Genomic DNA, 23,408 nt, shown 5'->3' with positions numbered 1-23,408 from the left:
ACACTGCCCGTAATTTCGGCCAGAAATTGCACCCGTGGGGGAGGAATTTTTTTTTTTACTTGAAGAGTGTGTAAACAATTAAGTGCCAGCTCCTATGCCAGTGAAAAAGGTCGAGACATCGAATGAAAAAATACTCATTGCTACTGATGTTTTCGGGTTTTTAAAAAACAATTTTTAAAGGGAAAGGAGCTTTTTGAGAGCACGAACTCAACAGTTCATTGGCTGTTCTGTTTGATTGACAGCCAGGATAGGAAGAAGCACAGGAAAATATTGCCTCCTTTGTTGCGATTCCGGCGAGACTTGAAACCTGTGGGGAATGAATAGACTGCTACTGGGACTTCAATATTCCACTAGAATTGAAGGTGTGCGGAATGATGAAATTCCACTATTAAAACTGCAAACATTTAGCAACATTGGTCATTGTGCGGAATGGCCCCAAGAGTCTATCACTGTTGGGATTGTCTGCTCTGAGCAGTAGTAGTTCTCCAGGGTCTCTGTAGAACTCCTTTATGTCCAACTCTGTGTAACTAAAGCTGCCAGGGATTGAACTGGGGGCGTTCTGCATGCAAAGCAGATGTTCTACCAGTATACCATGGCCCCACCTCATTTAAAGGGCAGCTAAATGTTGATTTGATGTATTATTATTATTAACATAAAATTTGTTTTCTGCCTTAGAATGTCTTGAAAAGGCGTGGGTTTTAAGGATAGTGTTGCCGGCTCTGGATTGGGAGGGTGGGGCTTGTGGGAGGGATCTGTAGAGTCCACCCTACAAAGCAACCATTTTCTCCAAGGGCAGGATGAGACTGTCTCTTCAGCAGACAGATTTGGGAAGCTGAACCTGCCCTCTGCTGAGTCAGACTTTGAGAATCTATCATTGTTGGGAGGATTGTCCCAATGGAACAGCTGGTGCTGCTGGAAGTAAGAGACCGGACTGTCGAGACACTGATCTAACAGAGCAAGGCACTTGTATCCTCTTTTCTCTTGGCTCTCAGTGGTGTTCTGGAATAATGGTTAAAAGAGAAACCCCTTGAAATGGACGCCCTCTTGCAGATGTAGGCAAGAAGGGTGTCAGGAAAGAAAGGAAGCAAAGAAAAGAAGACTCAGATTAGCTCAAAGGGAAAGTGGAAGTTCTCCACCCTAGATTGTGAAACAGGATCCACTTGTTTTAAGCCTGCTGTTTTCTAGTTTTCTGTCACTAAAGGCCATTTTCTTCATTTAAATCCTGCCCTCTTACAGGCTTACAATTGTTCTCTGTTTCTCCTGTTTTAAGCTTCCAATCAACCCTGGGTCTTCCATATCCTAATGTAATTCTCTAACAGCTGAACCATGCTGGGTCTCTTGCAGGGTATCTAAAACGATTTCCTAGTTTGGAGATGGAGATAACTTTGTTTCCGTACTGTTCTTGGTACCATTTGTCCCTGAGACTGAACTACTGCAGGAGATGGGCTGAGGTCACATCATATGATTGGTGCTTCCCCACATGGACAACTCACACCTGAAGCTCTTATATTGAATCAAAGCACTGGTCCCTCAAGGTTGGTGTTGTCTACTTGGACCAACAGTAGTTCTCCAAGGTCTCAGGCTGAGGGCTTTCCCATCCCCTCCTGCCTGGTACTTTTAACTGGAGATACTGGGGATTGAACCTGGGACCTTCTACATGCCAAGCAGATGTTCTCCCACTGAGCCAGTGACCCTCCCCTGGAAATGAACACACATGAAGTTGCTTTGTATTGAAATACTACGTTGGTCTGTCAAGGTCAGTATTGTCTACTCAGACTGGCAGCTGCTCTCCTGGTACTCAGGCAGAGATCTTTCATATCACACCGTCTGGTCCTTGTAGCTGGAGATGCTGGGGATTGAACCTAGGGCTCTCCTGGTACTCAGGCAGAGATCTTTGATATCACACCTTCTGGTCCTTGTAGCTGGAGATGCTGGGGATTGAACCTAGGGCTCTCCTGGTACTCAGGCAGAGATCTTTGATATCACACCATCTGGTCCTTGTAGCTGGAGATGCTGGGGATTGAACCTAGGGCTCTCCTGGTACTCAGGCAGAGATCTTTCATATCCCACCGTCTGGTCCTTGTAGCTGGAGATGCTGGGGATTGAACCTAGGGCTCTCCTGGTACTCAGGCAGAGATCTTTCATATCACACCGTCTGGTCCTTGTAGCTGGAGAGGCTGGGGATTGAACCTAGGGCTCTCCTGGTACTCAGGCAGAGATCTTTCATATCACACCGTCTGGTCCTTGTAGCTGGAGATGCTGGGGATTGAACCTAGGGCTCTCCTGGTACTCAGGCAGAGATCTTTCATATAACACCGTCTGGTCCTTGTAGCTGGAGAGGCTGGGGATTGAACCTAGGGCCTTCCACATGCAAAGCTGAAGCTGTTCCATAGCTCCCTCCCTTACTCCTTTTTCAATGGAAGGGTAGCATGTGAAGCAAAGGGCCTTGGGGAAATGTGTGCGTAGTGTGTGCAGTCCTCTGAGCTTCCCCCTGCATTTTGTGATAGTGTAGTCCAAGAAGGGCTATTCCGTGAGATTTTTTTTAAGTGTAGTTACCAAAACTACCATAAGTCTTTGAGCTTTGTCTGTTCTAGCTAGGGCAGGTTTTGAAGGGAGAGCTCATGGGGGTTTGCAGGACTTGTATTTATTCCTGGTGCTCCAACCAGGACCTGAAAGTTCCCGGTTCAAATCCCTACTCTGCCGTGGAATTTTCCAACCAACCTTGGCCCAGTTGCTACAATAGGGAAATGATGTTGCTCTGTGGAAGAAAGACAGGATAAAAGCACACTTCATTAAGTAAGCCAAGTGATCTGCCATTAAGGACTGCCAATCTCGGGGAAGAAACAAGCTTGTTTGGCTTTAAGTACTCAGGTGGAAGGGAAAGGTCCTGTCTCAGCTGGAGACATGAAAACCATGAGCAAAGCAGTGTGGCTTTTTGTGTTTGGATCGAGAGCCGGCTGATCTTATCTTCTGGGGAGGAAGTCAGCTTTATCGAAGAAGCTAAACTCTCCCGTTCAGATAAGTCCTGTGATAGCTGATGGGATCTCTGGCTTCAGAGCAGGTAGGGAAGGAGGTCAGAGGCTGGTTTGTCTGTTTTTTTTAGAAAACTAGAAGAACCATTTTAAAAAATCAGGAAAACCAATTACACAACCTGGATCAGAAGGTTGCTTAGGGTTTGGTTGTTTTGACAGTTTGGTGCTGGGCAGGGTCTGCTCTTACTTTGTTTATTCCATTGTCAATCCTGTTGAATTCAGATCGACTTGAACTCTTCCCCCTCACCCATTGAAACAGGAAACTGTTCTGCACGTGATTAGGGTAGTTCAGAAGGGGGGGGAGCCAAGCCTCTTTCTTTCTTTTCTTGAAGGGGGGGGAGGAGCCAAGCAGGGAGCCTCTTTCTTTTCTTGGAGGGGGGGGAGAGAGGATCGAAGAAGGCAGAGGAGGGAGGAAAAAAATCCAAGACCGACAGAAATTGAGAGAAATTAGGGGCTTCTCCTTTAAGGCAAGCTTGTCACATGGGCACCTTTGGCCAATCAGGGCGTCTCTACCACGTAGGAGAGCCCAGATTCAAAACAGCCTGCTTTCTCAATCCGAATCATAAAATATTGAGGTTTAAAAGCACTCTAAGATATCGCACAATAAAGGTGGTTCACTCCGGATCAATCCTTCTTGCTGCAGAAGGGAAATTTAAATCGCCCCAAATCAAAACCAAAATCGCATTTTGTGTAGACAGCATGGACTGAATCAACCTGGGGTTGGAATAAAAGCTCCGTGCAGTTTACACCCTGAGAGGCAAGCGCAAGTTGTGTTTTTGACGAGACCAAGTCATGGTGCGTTCCCACCAGTTGAAGTCAGCCTTAGTTGAGAAGCTCATTTCTCCCATTCATTTAAGTCCTATCTTACCTGGGAAGCGGAATTATTTGGCGGGATCGCTGGCTCGAGAGTCTGCAGGGAAGGTTTCGTTGTTTGTTTTTAAAAAACAGGATAACCCATTTTGGACGAGAGATCAGAAACTTCTTTCCTGTTGACTCCTGGCTGCATCGAATTTTTCTGACCAAACACAAAAGAATATCTTTTTAAAAAAATTATGTACACAGTGGAAGATTAAGGAACCTTAAAGGTTGAGCTGCAAAAAAATAATTATAGTTTAAAATCCAAATATTTATTAGAATGTTATAAGTATTTGCCTGCGTATAAGACGACTGGGCGTATAAGACGACCTCCAACATTTCCACTCAAAATATAGAGTTTGTTACATTACGTTACATTACTATGGGCCACTATGGGCAGCTCTGTCTATCCCAACTGAAGTGCACCCGGCGTATAGGACGACCCCCCCACTTGGAGGCATGTTTTTCAGGGGGGGAAAGTAGTCTTATACGCCAGCAAATACTGTAATAAAAGTTATACACATTGATAACATCTCAGTTTTATAGCCTGTGTAGTACAGCAAGTACAGAAGCAACATTAACACATGGAACAAATAAGGACCAAAAACACTCCTCTTGGAGAAAGAACTTCAGCTGAGAAAGTGCTGGTACAGACATGCCCTACATTCGGGGTTGCCAACTCAGGGTTGGGAAATTCCTGAAGACTTTGGGGACGGAGTCTGGCAGAAGCAGGGTTTAAGGAGGGGAGGGGTCTCCATCCTCCAAAGCAACTGTTTTCCCCAGAGGAACTGACTCTGCCCTCTGGAGATCAGCTCTGGAGACCTCCTGGCCCCACCAGGAGAATAGCAAAACGACCCACGTCTTCCCTTTTCATCCATGACTCTGACCCTACAGATCAACTAGCAAGAGCAGTCTATTCACCCCTTCACGCCTCACACACACACGGCCTCAAGAAGCTGCCTTAGACTTGGTACCTCAGGGTCAGTATTGTCTACTCAGACTGGCAGCAGTTCTTCAGGATCTTTCATATCTCCTACTGCCTGGCTTTTTAAACTGGGGACTGAACCTGGGACTTTTGGTGAACCAAGCAGTTGCTTTGCCAGTGAAGAAGAAGAAAAGCTGGTTTTTAATATCCCGCTTTTCATTACCCAGAGGAGTCTCAAAACAGATTACGAACACATTTCCCTTTCTCTCCCTACAACAGACACCCAGTGAGGTCAGTGGGGCTGAGGGAGCTCTGCAAGAACAGCTCTAAGAGAACTGTGACTGGCCAAAGGTCACCCAGCTGGCTGCATAAACTCAGCTCTCCAGAGTAGGAGTCACCACTATTAACCACTGTCGCACGCTGGTTCTCGAATCTTTGACCCCTGACTTATGACCTTCTTGTGTATTAACCTGTGACTTGCTAGCCAAAATGAAATACCAGTCATATCTTCTGAAATGGGAAAAATGTCCTTTTTAAAATGTATGTTGCAACTTATTCAAGAGGAAATGCTCCTTCGCTCTTATTTCATCATGTAAGAACATCCTGTGTTTGCAACATCTTCCTTTTGTATGGATAGAAGCTTCCTGGAATTAGAACTTTGCAGTCTTTGAAAGTTCCCTGCCTTTGCTTTGAAAGTGGCCTGTAGGGCTGCCTGTCCCCAGATGGGGCCTGGAGATTTTCCAGAATTGCACCTGGGTGTAAACTGCACAGAGCTTTTATTCCAACCCCAGATCGATTCAGTCCCTGCCCTCTACGCAGAATGCGATTTCCGTTTGGATTTGGGGCGATTTAAAATTTACTTCTACAGCAAGAAGGATTGATACGGAGTGACCCTACCTTTATTGTGCGATATCTTAGAGTGCTTTTAATCCTGAATATATTATAAAATCGCATTGTTTTGAATCGGGGCTCTCCTCCGTGGTACAGGACCCGTCATTGGCCACAGGTGGTCATGTGACGAATTTGTCTTAAAGGAGAAGCCCCTAATTTCTCTACTTCTGTTGGTCCTGGATTTTTTCTCCTTTCTCTGCCTTTTTCGATCTTCTCCCCCACCCCACTCCAAGAAAAGAAAGAGCTCCCTGTTTGGTTTCTCCCCCCCCCTTCAAGAAAAGAAAGAAAGAGGCTTGTCTCCCCCCCCCCTTCTGAACTACCCTAACCACGTGCAGAACACTTTCCTGTTTCAAGGGGGGGGGGAGAGGAAGATCCGAATTCAAAACGATCTGAATTCAACAGGATTGACAATGGAATAAACAAAGTAAGTGCAGACTCTGCCCTGTTCTCCAGACAACTGAGATCAGTTCCCCTGGATAAAATGGCTGCTTTGGAAAGTGTTATACTCTGCTGAAGCCCCTCTCCTTCTCAAACTCCACCCCCAAAATTCCCAGGTGTTTTCCATCCCAAAGCTGGCAACCTTATATGCGTATGAGTAAATATGGGAGGAATAAATGCAGAAATCCTTCAGCTTTGTAAATTCTGTAGAGTTTTAAGATGCTCTATGGAAGAACTTATGCTCCTTTTAAACTAATTTAACCTTATATTTTATTGTTTTAACTGCTGTATTTTACGTTACTTGGTACACCACTCTGAGCCAGCTTTCCAGGAGGGCAGTCCAAAAATCAATCAATCAATCAATCAGTCAGTCAGTCAGTCAGTCAGTCAATCAATCAATGATTGGATGGATTGGATGGATGGATGGAAGAAGAAGAAGAAGAAGAAGAAGAAGAAGAAGAAGAGTTGGTTCTTATATGCCGCTTTCCTCTACCCGAAGGAGACACAAAGTGGTTTACAAATGCCTTCCCATTCCTCCCCCCACAACAGACACCCTGTGGGGTGGGTGAGGCTGAGAGAGCCCTGATATTCCTGCTCGGTCAGAACAGTTTTATCAGTGCCATGGCGAGCCCAAGGTCACCCAGCTGGTTGCATGTGGGGGAGTGCAGAATCGAACCTGGCATGCCAGATTAGAAGTCCGCACTCCTAACCACTACACCAAACTGGCTCTCTGTAAGAAAGAAAGAAAGAAAGAAAGAAAGAAAGAAAGAAAGAAAGAAAGAAAGAAAGAAAGAAAGAAAGAAAGAAAGAAAGAAAGAAAGAAAGAAAGAAAGAAAGAAAGAAAGAAAGAGCATACCTTTCAAGCTGAACTTCAGAACCCCTATACTTTAAGTTTCCTTGACTGTCATAGAATCATAGAGTCATAGAATAACAGAGTTGGAAGGGACCTCATGGGTCATCTAGTCCAACCCCCTGCTCTATGCAGGACACTCACAGCCTTATCGCTCATCCACTGTAACCTGCCATCCCCCTTAAGTCATTCTGTGTCTTTGTGGATCCATATAATTTCCCCATTCCTGCCCACTACTGGCTCAAAGTCTTAGGTGGGAATACCAATCCCCATGTAAGACCTAAGGACCACCAGAATTACAAGTCACCGCCAGATTAACGAGGGAGGTCCCCTTGGAGAAAATGGCTGCATTGGAAGGTGGACTCCATAGCATTACGCAACTCTGGGGTCCCTCCCCACTCCATATCCCGCCCACTGCTGGCTCAAAGCCTCCAGATATTTCCCAACCCAGAGCTGATTTAGGATTCCATTAAAACACAGTCAACACACTCTCCCGGTCTCCACCTCCAGCAAGATTGAACATTCTTTGTCAATTTCATGAAGGGAAAGGGAGCCGTGGTCAGTTATGTGCATGCTCAGATATATTTTTAAAAAGGAAGGGAGGTGAGGCAGGAGTCAGGAACGCCTACTTTCCTTACGGAAGTGTAAAATGCAAATTTCGAATAGATTCCTGGAGGGTGCCAGAGAAACCCACAAATGGAGAATGCCAGGTGCAAAATCGGGGTCAGCATCCAGAAGTCAATGTGCAAGAACGTGCTGGCAAATAACAACTGCAAAAACCTGGCAGGAGAACTTAACGTGTGTAGTTTGGAAATCAGCTGTAATTCTGGAAGATCTCCAGTCCCCACCTCATGTAGTGCTACTCAAATAATAAATACTCTAGGGCAGATCATGTGGTCCTTCCTTTGAACCTCATAATAGCTATGTGGGGTTGGTTAGTCTGAGAGAAACGATCTCAAGGTCACCTGGTGAGTTTTCTGGCTGAGCGGAACCCGCGTGCCCCCAGTCCCGTGTCTCGCACACAGACAGGCCCCATGATTTAGCGTGTGTGAAAGTTGCCCTTGGTCCATCAGAGTCCACGTTGAGTACTCGCACTGGCAGCCGCTCTCCAGGAGGCCTTTCCCTGTTCCCTTCGACTTCTGCCTGGTCCTCTGAACTGGGGGTTTGAGCCAGAGATTGGACTGGGGACATCTGCATGCCAGGCAGACGCTCTCCCACTGAGCCACAAGCCCTCCCTGGCCACCGTCCCACTCAGGTGTTGCAAGAAGGCCTGTTTGTCCTGAGAAATAGTTAGAATTTCTATTGCCTGTTGGCCCACCCAACAGCTGAGTCATGAAATTAAGAAATGTTAATTCACAAAGGAAGGATTTTGTTGGCTTTGGCGGCCATCAGACTCAGAATGGGAGTTATCGCAGCAATGATGAGGTATTAACTGAACCTTCAGCACATTTCCTTAATCTTGTCTCAGTGTTGCTACTACATCCCATCGAGATTGATAGCTTGTCTTGGGCTTAAAATTCCATGGCAAATGGAATGTCTGAGATTACCTTCCAAATTGGGGGGGCGGGGTGTTGAGTTGTGTATTCCTCTCGTGTACAAGAATCTCTTGGTTTAATTTTATTTTTCAGCCAAAAATTGCTCTCAGCGTTCTTCATATCCCAACCATTTTATCCTTGCAAGCACAAGTGATTTACTTCTTTTATAAGCTTTTTTAAAAAAGACCCACAATAAGGTACATTCTGGTTGCACTTTGATCACATTATCTTTATCAATATTTTTCCGCATTACAATTGTTGCAAGCACGCAGTCTAACTGAACATGAGCCATAAAGGAAGCTTAAGAGCACTTTCCTGAGAGTAAACCCACGGAATAGACTTGGATGACATTCTGAGTAGACCTGCTTAGAATTGCCCCCGAAAGAGCACTATGCTGGGCCAATACCAACCGGCTAAAGAAGCACATTTGGCCTCAGCCAGGCCCAGCTTGTTCTCCATCCTGGCCCCCACCTGGTGGAAGGAGCTCCCGGAGGAGATCAGGGCCCTGCTTGAGCTACCACAGTTCTGCCGGGCCTGCAAAAGGGAGCTCTTCCGCCAGGCGTCTGGCTGAGGCCAGTGACAACACTGTCAGGCTCCCAGAGCCCCCTCCCATCCAGATACGCTGATTCTGCCTCTTCCCCTCCCCTCCCCTTTCAAAGTAACCTCCAAGGTCAGATTCTCAGATATATGCGCACTTCCTGAGAACACCCTGATCCACACATTTTGACTTGTGGCTTTGGCGTGTGTGTTTCATGTGGAGGCGCTGGAAGGGAGATCGTCAGATAGGCAGACATGCTGAGCACTTTTGCACAGCAGCAGCAGCAGCAACCCGGCTGAGACCGAAACACGCAGAGAAGGTTTGCTGCAAGGCACAGAAGTCAGTGAAAAAGGGACTGAGACATTTATTTGATAACCAGTCGGCAGCTACAAAAGCAGACAGGATCTGTCTGAAGATGAAATTTTGTTGGTCTTGAAGGTGCTGCTGGACTCTGGCTCTTTTCTACCGCCCTCAGTCAGTGGTTTTGTGAGGGATCCTTTCCAAGGGGGGCATCTTTATATACTTGTTCACAGCCATCTGGGGCCTGCTCGGTGATTCTTCCCCTTTGGAAAAAAAGAAACCTTCAAATCATACCGTGCCATATGTGAGGGAGGAGTAGGAAGACAAAGAGCTGGTTCTTATCCTCTGCTTTTCACTGCCCAAAGGAGTCTCAAACCTGCTGACAATCACCTTCCCTTCCTCAACGCATAACAGACACCCTGTGAGGGAGGGGAGGCTGAGAGAGGCCTGAGATTACTGGAGAAGAAGAAGAGTTGGTTCTTATTTGCCGCTTTTCTCTACCCGAAGGAGTCTCAAAGCGGATTTGAGGCCACTGCACAGCGTTATTCTGCAGAGGAAACTGGTTCTTTTGTCTCCTGTTTCATCTGCACAACAACCCTGTGCAGTAAGCCTCAAGTCTTTCAACTCAACAACAACCTGTGTGGGAGGCCTTAAATGTTTCTTCTCTACCCCAACCCTGTCCAAAGTAGCCCTTTCTGCCTGGGAGGCTGATCTTTATACTCTGCAGGTGAGCTGTAATTCCAGGAGCTCTCCAGGCTCCACCTGGAGGTTGGCTACCCCTGGGTTGGAAATATTCCTGGAGGTTTGGAGGTGGGACTTCAAAATCGTACAATGCCTCAGAGTCCAGCCTTCAAAGGAGCCATTTTCGCTTGCAGTTGGGAGGGGTGCAGGTGTGTCCCTCCTGGGCTATGGGCTATGGCCAGCCCTTACCAGCAGCTGTTTGTCTTCTGGGGTACAGACAGGCAGACCAGCATCAGTCCTGTGAGTCTGGAAAGTGCAGGAAGATCTAAATAAATATTTACAGCCTGAAACTGTAAATAGTGAACAAGTAAATGGCTGGAGAGCATGGGAACTGAAATTAATTTTTTTTTCAACCTTGGCCTGGAAAATAAAAAAACAGTATAAAAAAACCTTACTAAGGTCAAGACTGCTGTGCCAAGAGAGTCTTCCTCTTAGGGTTGCCAGCTTCTATGTGACTCATGGGGAGTCTGCTATGGGGAGAGGAGGGAAAGACGACTGGAAAATGCTTTGAGACACCTGAGGCCTGCTGGGTCACCACAGCCCATTCCCAGTTCTCTCAGACCTCTCACAGGGAGACAAATGGAAAAGGTGTTTGTAAACCTCTTTGAGACTCCTTTGGGTAGTAAACAACAGGGTATAAAAATGCAGTTCTTCTTAGGAGCAACCATGAAAGAAGCATGTGGGCACAAAACATTTTATCAACAGTGAAAAAAATGGAGAAGAAAGAACAGGATGGACACCTGTGTACTGTGACAACCCCGTGTGTAGTAGGGCAGAGGGGCATTTTGGTGTCTGTGGCCTAATTCACACAAGAAGGGAAATGACACAGAACTGGGAGGAATTGGTTGCCATGTAATCTTCCCCTAAGAAGAGTCTCCAGTCTGATTTTCCCTTCACATATCTGATGGCCTGTATGGCCCCTTCCAACTCTATGATTCTATGATTCTTCCCCAAGGGGATGCTGAACCATTAACAAGTACTCTTTGGGTATGATCTGTCAACCAGTTATGGATCTACCTGACCGCATTTTACCAGCTTGTCAACAAGAATGTCATGTGGAACCTTATCAAATGCTTTACTGAAATCCAGATAAGAGATAAAGTTGGCCTGACATGATTTGTTCTTCATAAACCTGTGCTGAGTCTTAGAAATCACAGCTCTCAGTTCCAGCTGCTCAAGGACTGACTGTTTAATAATTTGTTCCAAAATTTTGCCAGCTACAGATGTCAAGTTGACAGGTCGATAGTTACCTAGATCTTCTTTTTTCCCTTTCTTGAAGATGGGGACCACATATGCCCTCCTCCAATCATCTGGCACATCAAAAATAATTGACAGAGGTTTGGAGATTACATTTGCAAGTTCTTTTAGTACTCTTCAATGCAATTCATCTAACCCAGAAGACATTTAAAGAAACTAGGTGTTGTGAACTGCCCCAACAGTGATCCTAGGCCACCATTCCCATCTCCCCTGTTGTGTTATTTTTTTCCCCACAATGAGCTCTATTTCCCTCACAGGCGAAGACTTAGGAGAAATAGGAGTTCAGCAGTTCAGCCCTCTCTTCATCTCCTGTTATAATTTCACTTTCTTGTCCAAGCAGTGGTCCTATCATGTCCCTAGTCTTTTTCTTATTTGAAATATAACTAAAGAAGCCTTTTTGCTATGTTTAGCACTTCTTGCCTAAGCTCATATTAAGCTTTAGCTTTTCTAACACTCCCCCTACAATTATTGGTTATTTGTTTATACTCATCCTTGGTAATAAGGCCTTCCTTCCATTTCCTAAATGACTCTTTTTTTATTCGTCAAATCATTTGACAACTGTTTATGGAGCCACCTTGACTTCCTTTGGCTCCTTCCATCTTTTCTTCTCAAGGGAATTGTTTTGATTGAGCCTTCAGTATTTCACTTTTAAGAAACTCCCAGCCCTCTTGGACTCCCCATCTCTTTAAGTCTTTCTGACCATGGGGTAGAGACCCAACATACCTTTAAGTCTGTTAAAATTTGTTTTCCTGAAGTCCAGTCTATACATACAATTACGTAAAGGTTTTCTCTTTCCCACAATTGAAAATTCCAAAAGCACATGGTCACTGCTACCAAGTGTGCCCACTACTTCCACCTCATCTGGACTCTGGAAAGGGGTTTTTATTCCACTATTTCCTTTCCTGTGCTGGGAGTGGGGGAGAGGGAAGAGAAAATGCTTAGCACGAATGTTTGAGCTGTTCCTGCTGTACAGAGGTTTTGTTCTGAAGTAGCAGGATACAGAATATCACAATCTTTTTGGAAAGACTCTCCATTCTTGGCCCAATGGCTTGGTGTATTAATGCAAGTTGCATTAGCACACTCCTCATCCTTCATGTCGCAGTCACGTGCTACAGTTTGGAAACAGCGGTGCAAGAGGATGTCTCAGGCCTATGGAACTGAATTGGGGTTGGCGTAGCTTTTCTACTCTATTGAGTAAAAATAGTTCTCCCTACTACCAGTTCTCCCTACTACTACGATTGTGCTACTATTAAGAGCCATCTCGGTGGAGTGTTTAATAGAGTGGCAGCCTATATTCTGCAGAACTGAGTTTGATTCACTGTTCCTCCCCCATATGCTAGGTGACCTTGGGCCAGTCACAGTCATAGAATCATAGAATCATAGAGTTGGAAGGGGCCACACAGGCCATCTAGTCCAACCCCCTGCTCAACGCAGGATCAGCCCTAAGCATCCTAAAGCATCCAAGAAAAGTGTGTCTCCAACCTTTGCCTGAAGACTGCCAGTGAGGGGGAGTTCACCACCTCCTTAGGCAGCCTATTCTACTGCTGAACTGACTGTGAAAACTTTTTTTCCTGATATCTAGCCTATATCGTTGTGCTTGAAGTTTAAACCCATTACTGTGTGTCCTCTCCTCTGCAGCCAACAGAAACAGCATCCTGCCCTCCTCCAAGTGACAACCTTTCAAATACTTAAAGAGGGCTATCATGTCCCCTCTCAACCTCTTTTTCTCCAGGCTGAACATTCCCAAGTCCCTCAACCTATCTTCATAGGGTTTGGTCCCTTGGAACCAGATCATCTTCGTTGCTCTCCTCTGTACCCTACTACGAAAATCCAACATCCGCGTCTGGCTACAAGCTTCCTTGCCTCCCCATCTCATAAAGAATGCTATGAGGACATGGTCACTTCCCCCTAGGGTCCCTTGGCCCTAGATCATCTTCGTCGCACTTCACTTTGTCTAAGACTTAGACCACCTCTGTTCAGAGAGCCAGTTTGGTGTAGTGGTTAGGAGTGCGGACTTCTAATCTGGCATGCTGGGTTTGATTCTACGCTCCCCCACATGCAACCAGGGTCTGCTCTTACTTTGTTTCTTCCATTGTCAATCCTGTTGAATTCAGATCAACTTGAACTCTTCCCCCCCTCCCCATTGAAACAGGAAACTGTTCTGCACGTGATTAGGGTAGTTCAGGAGGGGGGGGAGCCAAGCCTCTTTCTTCTTGGAGGGGGGGGGAAGGATCGAATAAGGCAGAGGAGGGAGAAAAAATCCAAGACCAACAGAAGTTGAGAGGAATTAGGGGCTTCTCCTTTAAGGCAAGCTTGTCACATGGCGACCTTTGGCAAATCAGGGCGTCTCTACCACGGAGGTTCAAAACAGCCTGCTTTCTCAATCTGAATCTTGAAATATTGAGAATTAAAAGCACTCTAAGATATAGCAGAATAAAGGTAGGGTCACTCTGGATCCATCCATCTTGCTGCAGAAGGAAAATTTAAATCACCCCAAATCAAAACGGAAATTGCATTCTGTGTAGATGGCAGGGTCTGAATCAACTTGGGATTGGAATAAAAGCTCCGTGCAGTTTACACCTAGGTTTGGATAGCAAAAAGCAGGGTAAAAAAAAAAGCAGCTCTTTTCTCTATGGCCCACATTTCATTTGGGTTTCCGACATGTAAGTCCCATGTTTCTCAGCAGTTCTGTTGGCCAAGGAGGACCTTTCCTTCCTTTTTCATTTGCAAAAAAAGCTTCTCAGAAGCAACCAGGACATCAGCATTGGCTGTAGATGACCATGCAGGCTAGAATAGAGCCAAGCCAGCACAGTAGGGTATCTGGGGCTTGGGTCACTACTCCAGGAACAGGAGCTGTGCTGCAGTGGCATACGTTTGTGAGAAGTTATCAGAAGCAACCGGTAGCACATTCCTTGCACATGGGCGCCTGTGACAAAATGACCTCTTGCCTGACCTATAGGGAAATTTTAGGCCCAAAATGCATGTCATGTTTGGTCAGACATATATATAAGACAAGGTATGTCAAGTATAATTAATTCATTCTTTGTCCTTTTTTAGCCTAGCTCATTGTTCGAGCCACAGGCGTTCAGTGGCCCATAGTTAGAGGCTGAGGTGGAAATGTTCCCAGAGGCCCTTTCTGCACCCGCAGCGCTACGCCAGGCTGCTTCCAGGTGTTTCAACCAGAGCCAATTGTGCTGGCTTTAGAATAATGCACTTTCAATGTGCTTTGGAAGCTGGATTTTCCTATGCAGAACAGGAAAATCTACTTCTAAAGTGAATTGAAAGTGCATTATCTATTGTGTGCAGAATAGGCTGGTCTACCCCAGATTTCAACCTTCAGACAAGGCAGCCAGGGTGGAAATGTTCTGCTATGCGGGGGAAAAGCCTGGGCCTTATTCCCTGTGTGGGAAAGGCTTGAGACAGGAAACTTCCAGAACACAGGCTTAAGACCCGAGAGGCCATTTTGAGTACTGGACGGAGCCTTTTGAGGATTGCGGCCTGGAAGGCTGATTGAAGGCTGAAGTGGGCCAGTTTTTTCTTCTTCTGTGCCCCACTCGGCCCCTCCTGTTTTGTTGGGTTGCTTCTCAGCTAAGCTACCAAGTGCAATTCCTGGCCTGGGCTTCCTTTTCTGTCACTTCTCCATAATTCTTAGCATTTCGGTTGGGCTCTTGGCTGCCTGCTGTTTCCTCTTTTCCCTGCAATCCTGTATTTTGAGTTTGCAGCTTCTTCCTCTTCGAGCCCTCCCCCCCTCCCCCCAAGCATAAGGAGGATGTGGAAACCCAGTTACGTTATGGGCAGCCACCAAAGAGACCGAAAGTGCCATCTGAAGCAGAGTTATGCTTTCCTAAATCCTCTGAAGCAGAGTTGCCAGATTCCCCCCACCCCCCAGCCACTGGTGGGGCTGGGTTGCCACATCTGGGTTGAGAAATGCCTGGAGAGTTGGGTTGGAGCTTAGAGAGAACAGGGACCTCAGTGGGGTACAATGTGCACCCTCCCAAGCAGCCCTTTTCTCCAGGGGAACTGATCTCTGTAGTCTTCAGATGAAGCTGGAATTCCAGGGGAACCCCAGGTCCTACCTGGAGGCTGGCATCCCTCCTTTGAAGATAGCAGGCTGGAAGAGCATCACCTGTTTAGGTTTGCAGTACTAAGTGAGGGGCTAGCAGAGGACAAAAGAAACGACAAATTGCAGGGCCTGTCCAAATGAAGTTATTTAGATATTTTCAGTTTTGGCATTTTAGGAGATCCTATAGCGGCTAGCCTAAGGGGTTCAGGCCTGGTGCTTGACAAAGAATGTTCTTTGCCTGGGCCAATTGTTCTTATAGCAGGGGTTCTCTGGATGTCCATGGACTAGAATTACCATGAGCCCCTGTCAGCATGCTGACAGGGGCTCATGGTATTGTAGTCCATGGACATCTGGAGAGCTACAGTTTGACCAGGCCTGGCCTACAGATCCCTAAGAGCTCATCCCACCTGCTGCCTCTCTTGGCAGGCTGGGGAAGTTTACTCATGAGCTGCACATCTTCAGAGAACAGGAAAATAAATGCTTAGGCAGATAAGGAAACATCTTCACTCCCACCAAAGGAACCCCAGTGGTAGAAACCACAACCCTGGAGATTTGCTGCTGTCTTCACAGATCTGTACTCGAGCTGATGAGAAAGAGAAGAGCAACTTTTAAAAAAAGAAAGCTGTGGCAGGGAGTGGAAAAAGATGCCCAATCCCCAGAATCGCTGTCCTTGTTCTTGGACCGAGAGAGGAACAACCAATGGAGGTTTCCTGTTGAGCCAGACAGGGGGAAGCTGTGATGTGCTGTCTCAGCCTAACCATCCCAGTTCCCTAGGGAACTCAAGACTTTCACCTTCCGCCCCAGAATAGCCCTTTCCCCTTAAGAAGGCTCACTCTTCCGGAAGCAGGTCTACAGCACCAGTGTTCCTCGGAGACCGAACTCCAGAAACATCAGGGGCCCAACCAGATCGACGATTTCCAGCCTTCTACGATGTGGGGGCTGAGCGGGGCTAAAAGTGTGGAGGTTTAATTAATGAAACAACCTCACTGGCCCCAGGGAGCCCGCCCAGCCCATTAGGCCTTGGAAATTAAGCAGGGTCAGCCCTAGTTAGGACTTGGGTGGGCCACCGTGTGCAGAGGGAGGCAGTGACAAGCCACCTCTGTTCAGAGCCTGCCTTGAAAGCCCTATAGTAGGGATGGCCGAACCGTGGCTATTTGGATGTCCGTGGTCTACAATTCCCATGATCCCGGGCTCCATGGACATGTGAGGAGCCACGGTTAGGCCACCCCTGCCCTATGGGTTTGTTATGAGTTGGTAGTGACTTGATGTCACTTTCCAGCATGTTAATTAACAAGTATTTCATCCCCCCCCCCCATATCAGACTGTATTGTAAAAGTTGGGTTGGATCCTGTGGGCATTTTCTCTTAACCTCACCTGAATCTGAGAGCCAACGTGGTGTAGTGGTTAAGACTAAGAGCGGTGGACAACCTGGAGAGCCAGGTTTGATTCCCCACTCCTCCAGCTGAGTGACCTTGGGCTAGTCACAGTTCTCTTAGGGCTATTCTCATGGATTCAGTTCTGTCAGAGCTCTCTCAGCCCCAGCTGAGGAAGGGAAAGGTGTTTGTAAACTACTTTGGAACTCCTTCAGAGTGAAAAGTGGGGTATTAAAAAATAGCTGTTCTTCTTCTCTCTCCCCATGATAGCTGCTATCTCACATAGCTTGTGTACGTGCAGGACCAATTGTCCCTTTTGGTGGTCATTTTACAGCAACAGGAAAGTTGATTGGATCCAACCCATTGCTTTCCCTCCCTAGTCAATTTCTTTAGAGCTGGGAGACTGCAACCCAAAGGACGTCTCCTGAGTCTCCTGTAGGCCCTGAACTTTTGAAACTCACCATACCTTTTTCCACCATGTTTCTTCCTTGAGTGAGCTTGGGCGATGGACCTGAAGGAGATACAAGATCATCTTGCCCCATGGAAGTTGATGGATGCATGTAGATGAAGATGTGCCACATTGCGTGTCATAGACACGCAATCTCCAGGTGGGAACTGGAGATCTGGAATTAGAGCTGATTCTCATGCTACAGAAATCATTTCCCTAGGAGAAAATGGCTGTTTCGGAAGCTGGACTCTGTAGCATTGTACCTTGCTGAGGTCCATACCTTCCCCGGGTTTCACTTCCAAATCTCCAGGAATTTCCCAACCTGGAGTTAACAACCTTTGCCTGGGGCCACTGCAACCTGGTCATCTAGAAGTGCATCAGGTTAGAGAGGTTGGAAAAGGAATTGTAACATAGACTCTGCTTCTGTAGATATGTGCTTTAGCAGTGGTTTCGGGCTTCTCATATTCCTTTCTATACCTTTCATTTGTACATTTTGGCTGGATTTCTCAGTGAGATTTTCTCAGTGACCCCTTTAGGGTCTACAGACAGAACCTGATTTCCTCCTCTCCTAAGCGACTTGTGGAAATTGCTCGGGAGGACTTGGAGCTTCTAAGAGAGAATTCTCACTGCTTCTGGCAAACTACAACTGCCATGGTTCTTTTGGAGAAGACGCGACAGTGGGATTGGTAAACTAATGTTAGTGTTTAATACAAACATAGACCCTAAATGTGGACCCGTTCCACACGTCGGATAATGCACTTCCAATGTGCTTTCGCAGCTGGATTTTCCTGTGTGGGAGGAAAATCTGCTTCTGAAGTCCACTGAAAGTGCATCATGGAGCAGGCGGCATGAGACGGGCACTAGGAAGCGTCCCGTCAGGCTGTGCCCATGTCTTCCTGCATACATTTTAAACAGTGGCTTAGTCCAACATGATCATCACCACGGTTCCCTGAGCCTGAAAGTTCCCCCGCGGGCCTCTGCCTGCTGTATATTCTTGCGTGCTTCATTTCCCTTGACTGTGTAAGGAACCATGACCTGCTGGGGCTGGGTGGCTCTCCTCTTCCCCAGTTGCTCAGAGAGAGATAACTTATCTGTGGGATGCTGCTTTTCACTTTCCACTCATATTTACTTGGAAGCGGGACTGGCAAGTCGGGAATGGAATTCATCTACAAAGCGGATTGGGTTGTTCTTGAGCCAATGAGAGGAGTTCTGGGCCCCCTGGGAGGTTGGAGTCAGAATGTATCACTCTCTTGCCTGTGCAGAGTTTGCAGAGCCCAGGGGGACATAAAGGGATGGTTTAATCATTATTTACTTTACTTTAGCAAGACATCTCCAGGTACCACCCTTCAGTCTTCCTTGATACTCATAGGTTAAGGAAGGGGTAGTGACTCAGCAGATACATTCCTGACAGGGATGTTTCCCAGTCAGCAATACCCCAAACTATTACAATCCTAGGTAAGCTAGGGGTGCCAACCACCAGGCGAGGCCTGGAGTTCCCCCAGCATTTCTGTTGATCAGCAGTCTATTATCAGTTCCCCTGGAGAAAACAGCAGCACTGGAGGGAGGGAGGGCTCAGTGGTGTCACAACCCCACCCCTCCAAACTCCGCTTCCCCACTTGCAGCCAGCTGGGTGACCTTGGGCTCGCCACAGCACTGAGAAAACTGCTCTGACCAAGCAAGAATCTCAGGGCTCTCTCAGCCTCACCCACCTCACAGGGTGTCTGTTGTGGGGAGAGGAAAGGGAATTGTAAGCCACTTTGAGACTCCTTGGGGTAGAGAAAAGCGACATATAAGGACCAACTCTTCTCCTTCTCCTTCTCCTTCTCCTTCTCCTTCTCCTTCTCCTTCTCCTTCTCCTTCTCCTTCTCCTTCTTCTTCTTCGTCTTCTTCTTCTTCACGACCTGTGTGGTTCAGAAGACAACCAGAGGACATGTTTGATTTGTTTGGCAATTGAGGCAGTCACAATTGGGCCATTCACTGTTCTCTCAGGGCTCTCTCAGCCTCCCCTCCCTCACAGAGTGTCTGTTGTGGGGAGAGGAAAGGGAAGGTGACTGTAAGCCACTTTGAGCCTCCTTCAGGTAGAGAAAAGCGGCATCTAAGAACCAACTCTTCTTCTTCTTCAGTAATCTCAGGGCTCTCTCAGCCTCACCTCCCTCACAGGGTGTCTGTTGTGGGGAGAGGAAGGGAAGGCGACTGTCAGCCGCTTGGAGGCACATGAGGCCTGCTCGGTGACCTTGAGCCAGTTGCAATTCTCCCAGAGCTCTCTTAGCACCTACCTACCTCACAGGGTGTCAGTTGTGGGGGTCGGAAGGGTAGGAAATTGTGAGTTCCTAACCCTTTCAGTAGTAACAAATGGGGTACAAAAAACGAGCTCTTCTTTGTCTTCTATTCTTCTGGTGGCAGCTTGTTTCAATGTGTGAACAATCTGCCACACACCAGCCCAACTAGGCCAAGGGCTTTGCCTACATTCATAAAATATGAGGCAGATGCCACATTGGTGAATGAAGCTCAGAAGAGCCATAGCTGGCTCCCAAACCACTGAGTGAGTATTGTTGAGTTAGCAACTCAGCATGCCTGGACACTGAGAGGTGCTACCTCATCTAGTTAAATGAGAGACCTCACCTTCCTCTCTCTCTAGTTTTGTTCTCTCCCTCTCTCCCCGTGGCCTTCCCTGGAGGTGCATGGCTCTGCAGGTCTCTCATGTAGAGACAATGCGCCCAGACCCCCCCCCCCATAACCCTGGGCAAACCAGCTGTGTTGTCCTTTACAAACCAAATATCCCAATAAGTATCACAAACGCAGGCCTACCCTTGTCCTTGATCCGGAAACTCCAGCTAGTGCAAAACGCAGCTGCTCGGGTCCTCACTGGCACATCTTGAAGGGCCCACATACAGCCGGTGCCGAGGCAGCTGCGTTGGTTGCCAATTGCTGTCCGGATCCGGTTCAAGGTTTTAACCTTTGAGGCTTTCTGCGGGTTAGGACCCACATACCCGAGGGACTGCCTGTTGCCCTATGCCCCCCGCAGGGCCCTACGCTCTGCGGGTGAAAATTTGCTGGTTGTTCCCGGCCCTAGGAAAGCATGCCTGGCCTCGAATGAGCTCCCGGGAGAACTGTGGGCCCTGTGGGATCTTTCAACGTTCTGCAGGGCCTGTAAAACGGAACTCTTCCACCAGGTCTATGGTGGAGGCCGGGGCTGGCAAAATAGATCTACGCCCCCCCCCCCCCCTGGGATCTGAAGTGAACATCATCGGGACCTCCTTCTCCACTCTGCTAGTAGTGGGGGGGGGGGGGGTCGGGTTTTTATTGATCTTCTGCCATGTTGGTAATGTTTTAATGTCTTTTAACGGGGTTTTAATGGAGTTTTAAGACACTATGACCCATCATGAGCCGCAAGGGAGTGGCGGGAAATAAATTGAAAAAAATAAATAAAACCATCCCTCCCAGAGGACCAGAGGGACCTTTTGCTGCCTCACTTCCCCCCGTGCCCTTTCCTTCCCGTGTCTCCGCCGCTTGCAGTCCCGTCTCTGTCTTGCTATTGACGACTCCGGTCGTTCTGTGACTAGCGCTGCTGGCCAGCTGACAACCTAGTATCTTCTCTGCCTTCTCTGTTTGCAGCTGTGTATGGGGCCGAAGGCTTTAGGGACTTCCACGCCATCCTCCCCAAATCCTTTTCCTGTAAGTATACCATGCATGCCTTGCGTTCGTCCCACCTCGCGCGCGTGATTGCTTGTCACCCTCCTACACGCCCTCCGTGGCCACTGAGCAGGCCGCGTATATATTTCCCCTTCTGTTCTCCCGTTTGCTGCTTGCACGTTCCCCCCCCCCCCATTATTGTTACACTTGGCTAAACTGCTTAAAGAGGAGACTTATTTGCCTGTTAGTGCTAAATGGTTGCTGTGGGAGAGGGGCAAGCACAGTTGATGCTTCCGAGATCATGGGGCCTTCTCAAAAAATTGCCCTGCCATGAGGTCCTTCGGCAATTAGAGAGCCAGTGTGGGGTAGCGCAGGGGCTGCCAAGCTGTGGCTCTCCAGATGTCTGTGCTAGCAGGGTCTCATGGTAATTGTAGTCCATGGAGACCCACAGTTTGGCCACTTCTGGTGTAGAGGTTAAGAGCAGTGAACTCTAACCTGGGTGTAAACTGCACAGAGCTTTTATTCCAATCCCAGGTCGACTCAGTCCCTGCCCTCTACACAGAATGCGATTTCTGTTTTGATTTTGGATGATTTAAATTTTACTTCTGCAGCAAGAAAGATTGACCCGGAGAGACCCTACCTTTATTGTGGGATATCTTAGAGTGCTTTTAATGCTCAATATTTTAAGAATCGAATTGAGAAAGCAGGCTGTTTTGAATCTGGGCTCTCCTCCGTGGTAGAGACGCCCTGATTGGTCAAAGGTGCCCATGTTTGCCTTAAAGGAGAAGCCCCTAATTCAATTTCTGTCGGTCTTGGATTTTTTTCCTCCCTCCTCTGCCTTCTTCGATCTTCCCCCCCCTCCAAGAAAAGAATGAGGCTCCCTGCTTGGCCCTTCTCCCCCCCCCCTTCAAGAAAAGAAAGAAAGAGACTTGGCTCCCCCCCCCTTCTGAACTAACCTAACCAAGTGCAGAGCACTTTCCTGTTTCAATGGGGAGGGGAAGAGGAAGACCCAAGTTCAAATTGATCTGAATTCAACAGGATTGACGATGGAATAAACAAAGTAAGTGCAGACTCTTCCCTGGAGAACTGGTTTTTACTCCCTGCTCTTCCACAGGCAGCCTGCTAGGTGATCTTCGACCAGTCACAGTTATCTCAGAGCTCTTTCGGCCCCTCTCACCTCACAAGGTGCCTTTTGGGGGGAGAGGAACGGTAGGCAATTGTAAGTAGTAAAAAGTGGGGTACAAAAAAACAGCTCTTCTTCCTCTTCTGTGTTGGCTGAGAAGCCATTTGTAAAAGGCCATCAAAGTTATTTCCTGTAGGAATGGGTGTTGTGACCCCCTTCCATGGACGAAGCTGCTTTCCGCATGCCGGGAACGAGAGACGCCGTCAGTCATAGCTTTGGGCCTACAAATTATCACTGGATCAGAATGATAAGAAAATGTTACTCCTTGATGTTTCCTGAAGCCCCTCTCATTCAGCTTGGGTCGCCAGCTCCTGGTTGGGAAATTCATGGGGATTTGGGGGTGGAGCCTGGAGAGGGAGGGCTTGGGAGAGGGGGAGGGTGTCAACAGAGTATAATGCCATAGAATCCAATTTCCAAAATTGCCATTATCTCCACGGGAACTGATCTCTGTAGTCTGGAAAGCACTTGTAAATCTAAGAGGTCACCAGAGCAGTTCCCCTGGCGAAAATGGCTGCTCTGGAGAGGGTACTCTTTAGTGATGTACCCTGCAGAGCCCCCTCCCCAAACCCTGCCCTCCCCAGGCTCTAGCCCCCACCCCCCAAAAAGAAAACTCCAGATATTCCCTAACCCAGAACTGGCAACCCTGCACGAGGCCCTCCTGGCCTGCGGTTGGGCTGGCCTCTCCCTGATGAGGGGGCTCTTCCGCTCCATTTGCTCCCCCTGGTGGCAGAATGTCGCTGGGCAAGAGAACCATTGCCTGGGAGAAACAGTTCTTACATTGCATGTGGTAGAAATGCTGCCCCCCCCCCCCCAGCCTATTCCTAACGGAAGGGGGAGCCTTTCTAGTTACACTGGGTTTTTTGTTTCTTTGCTCAATAACTTGTGCACCGAAAAGAAAAAGGCCATAGGAAAACAAGAGCAGGAACAAATGACATTTTCATCTGGTTTTTTTCTTCCTTTAGCATTCAAACACCGATTGGATTCTGTACCCTAGGCCTGCAGAAATCTGGACCCCCCAAGTTGAATTTATTTATCCCACGTCTCTCCAAAGGGGACCCCTCCACACAAACACACAGTGGTTTCGGCGTCATTCTCCCCTCTTCCCCATTGCATCCTTACAACAGCCAAACAGTGAGGTTGACTAGGCTGGGAGGGGAGGGGAGGAGGGGGATCAGTTAGCCCCGTTAAGTTTCTTGGCCAAGTTGGGATTTGAACTCAGGTCTCCTAGCTTAGGAGTCTAACCGAGACACTGTGCTGGCCCAACAGGGTTCCGTCACATGCTTGTAACTTACAACAGCCACTGGACTCAACCTTTGTGCTAGATGGCCTCTTACCATGGTGAATCT

General features: G+C 47.6%; 1 protein-coding gene across 16 annotated transcripts in view; it reads left to right on the top strand.

Annotated features, from left to right (window-relative positions):
* The window catches only part of IKZF1 (IKAROS family zinc finger 1), a 96,728-nt gene that overhangs the window by 57,160 nt on the left and 16,160 nt on the right, over positions 1-23,408 (top strand). For 6 of the 16 annotated variants that reach the window (XM_077303302.1, XM_077303298.1, XM_077303296.1 and 3 more), the window contains one exon: positions 20,862-20,921. The exons of 9 other annotated variants lie outside the window; for them this stretch is intronic. In XM_077303302.1, coding sequence (XP_077159417.1) covers positions 20,862-20,921 — 60 coding nt within the window. Of the gene's footprint in view, positions 1-20,861; positions 20,922-22,013; positions 22,099-23,408 lie in introns of those variants that run through there. One more of the 16 variants, XM_077303308.1, reaches the window with a different exon arrangement.

The sequence above is a fragment of the Paroedura picta genome, chromosome 11, assembly GCF_049243985.1.
Source record: "Paroedura picta isolate Pp20150507F chromosome 11, Ppicta_v3.0, whole genome shotgun sequence".
Classification (NCBI taxonomy): Eukaryota; Metazoa; Chordata; class Lepidosauria; order Squamata; family Gekkonidae; genus Paroedura; species Paroedura picta.
The sequence above is the reverse complement of the archived record's forward strand: the minus strand, read 5'-3'. Positions and strand labels throughout refer to the sequence as shown.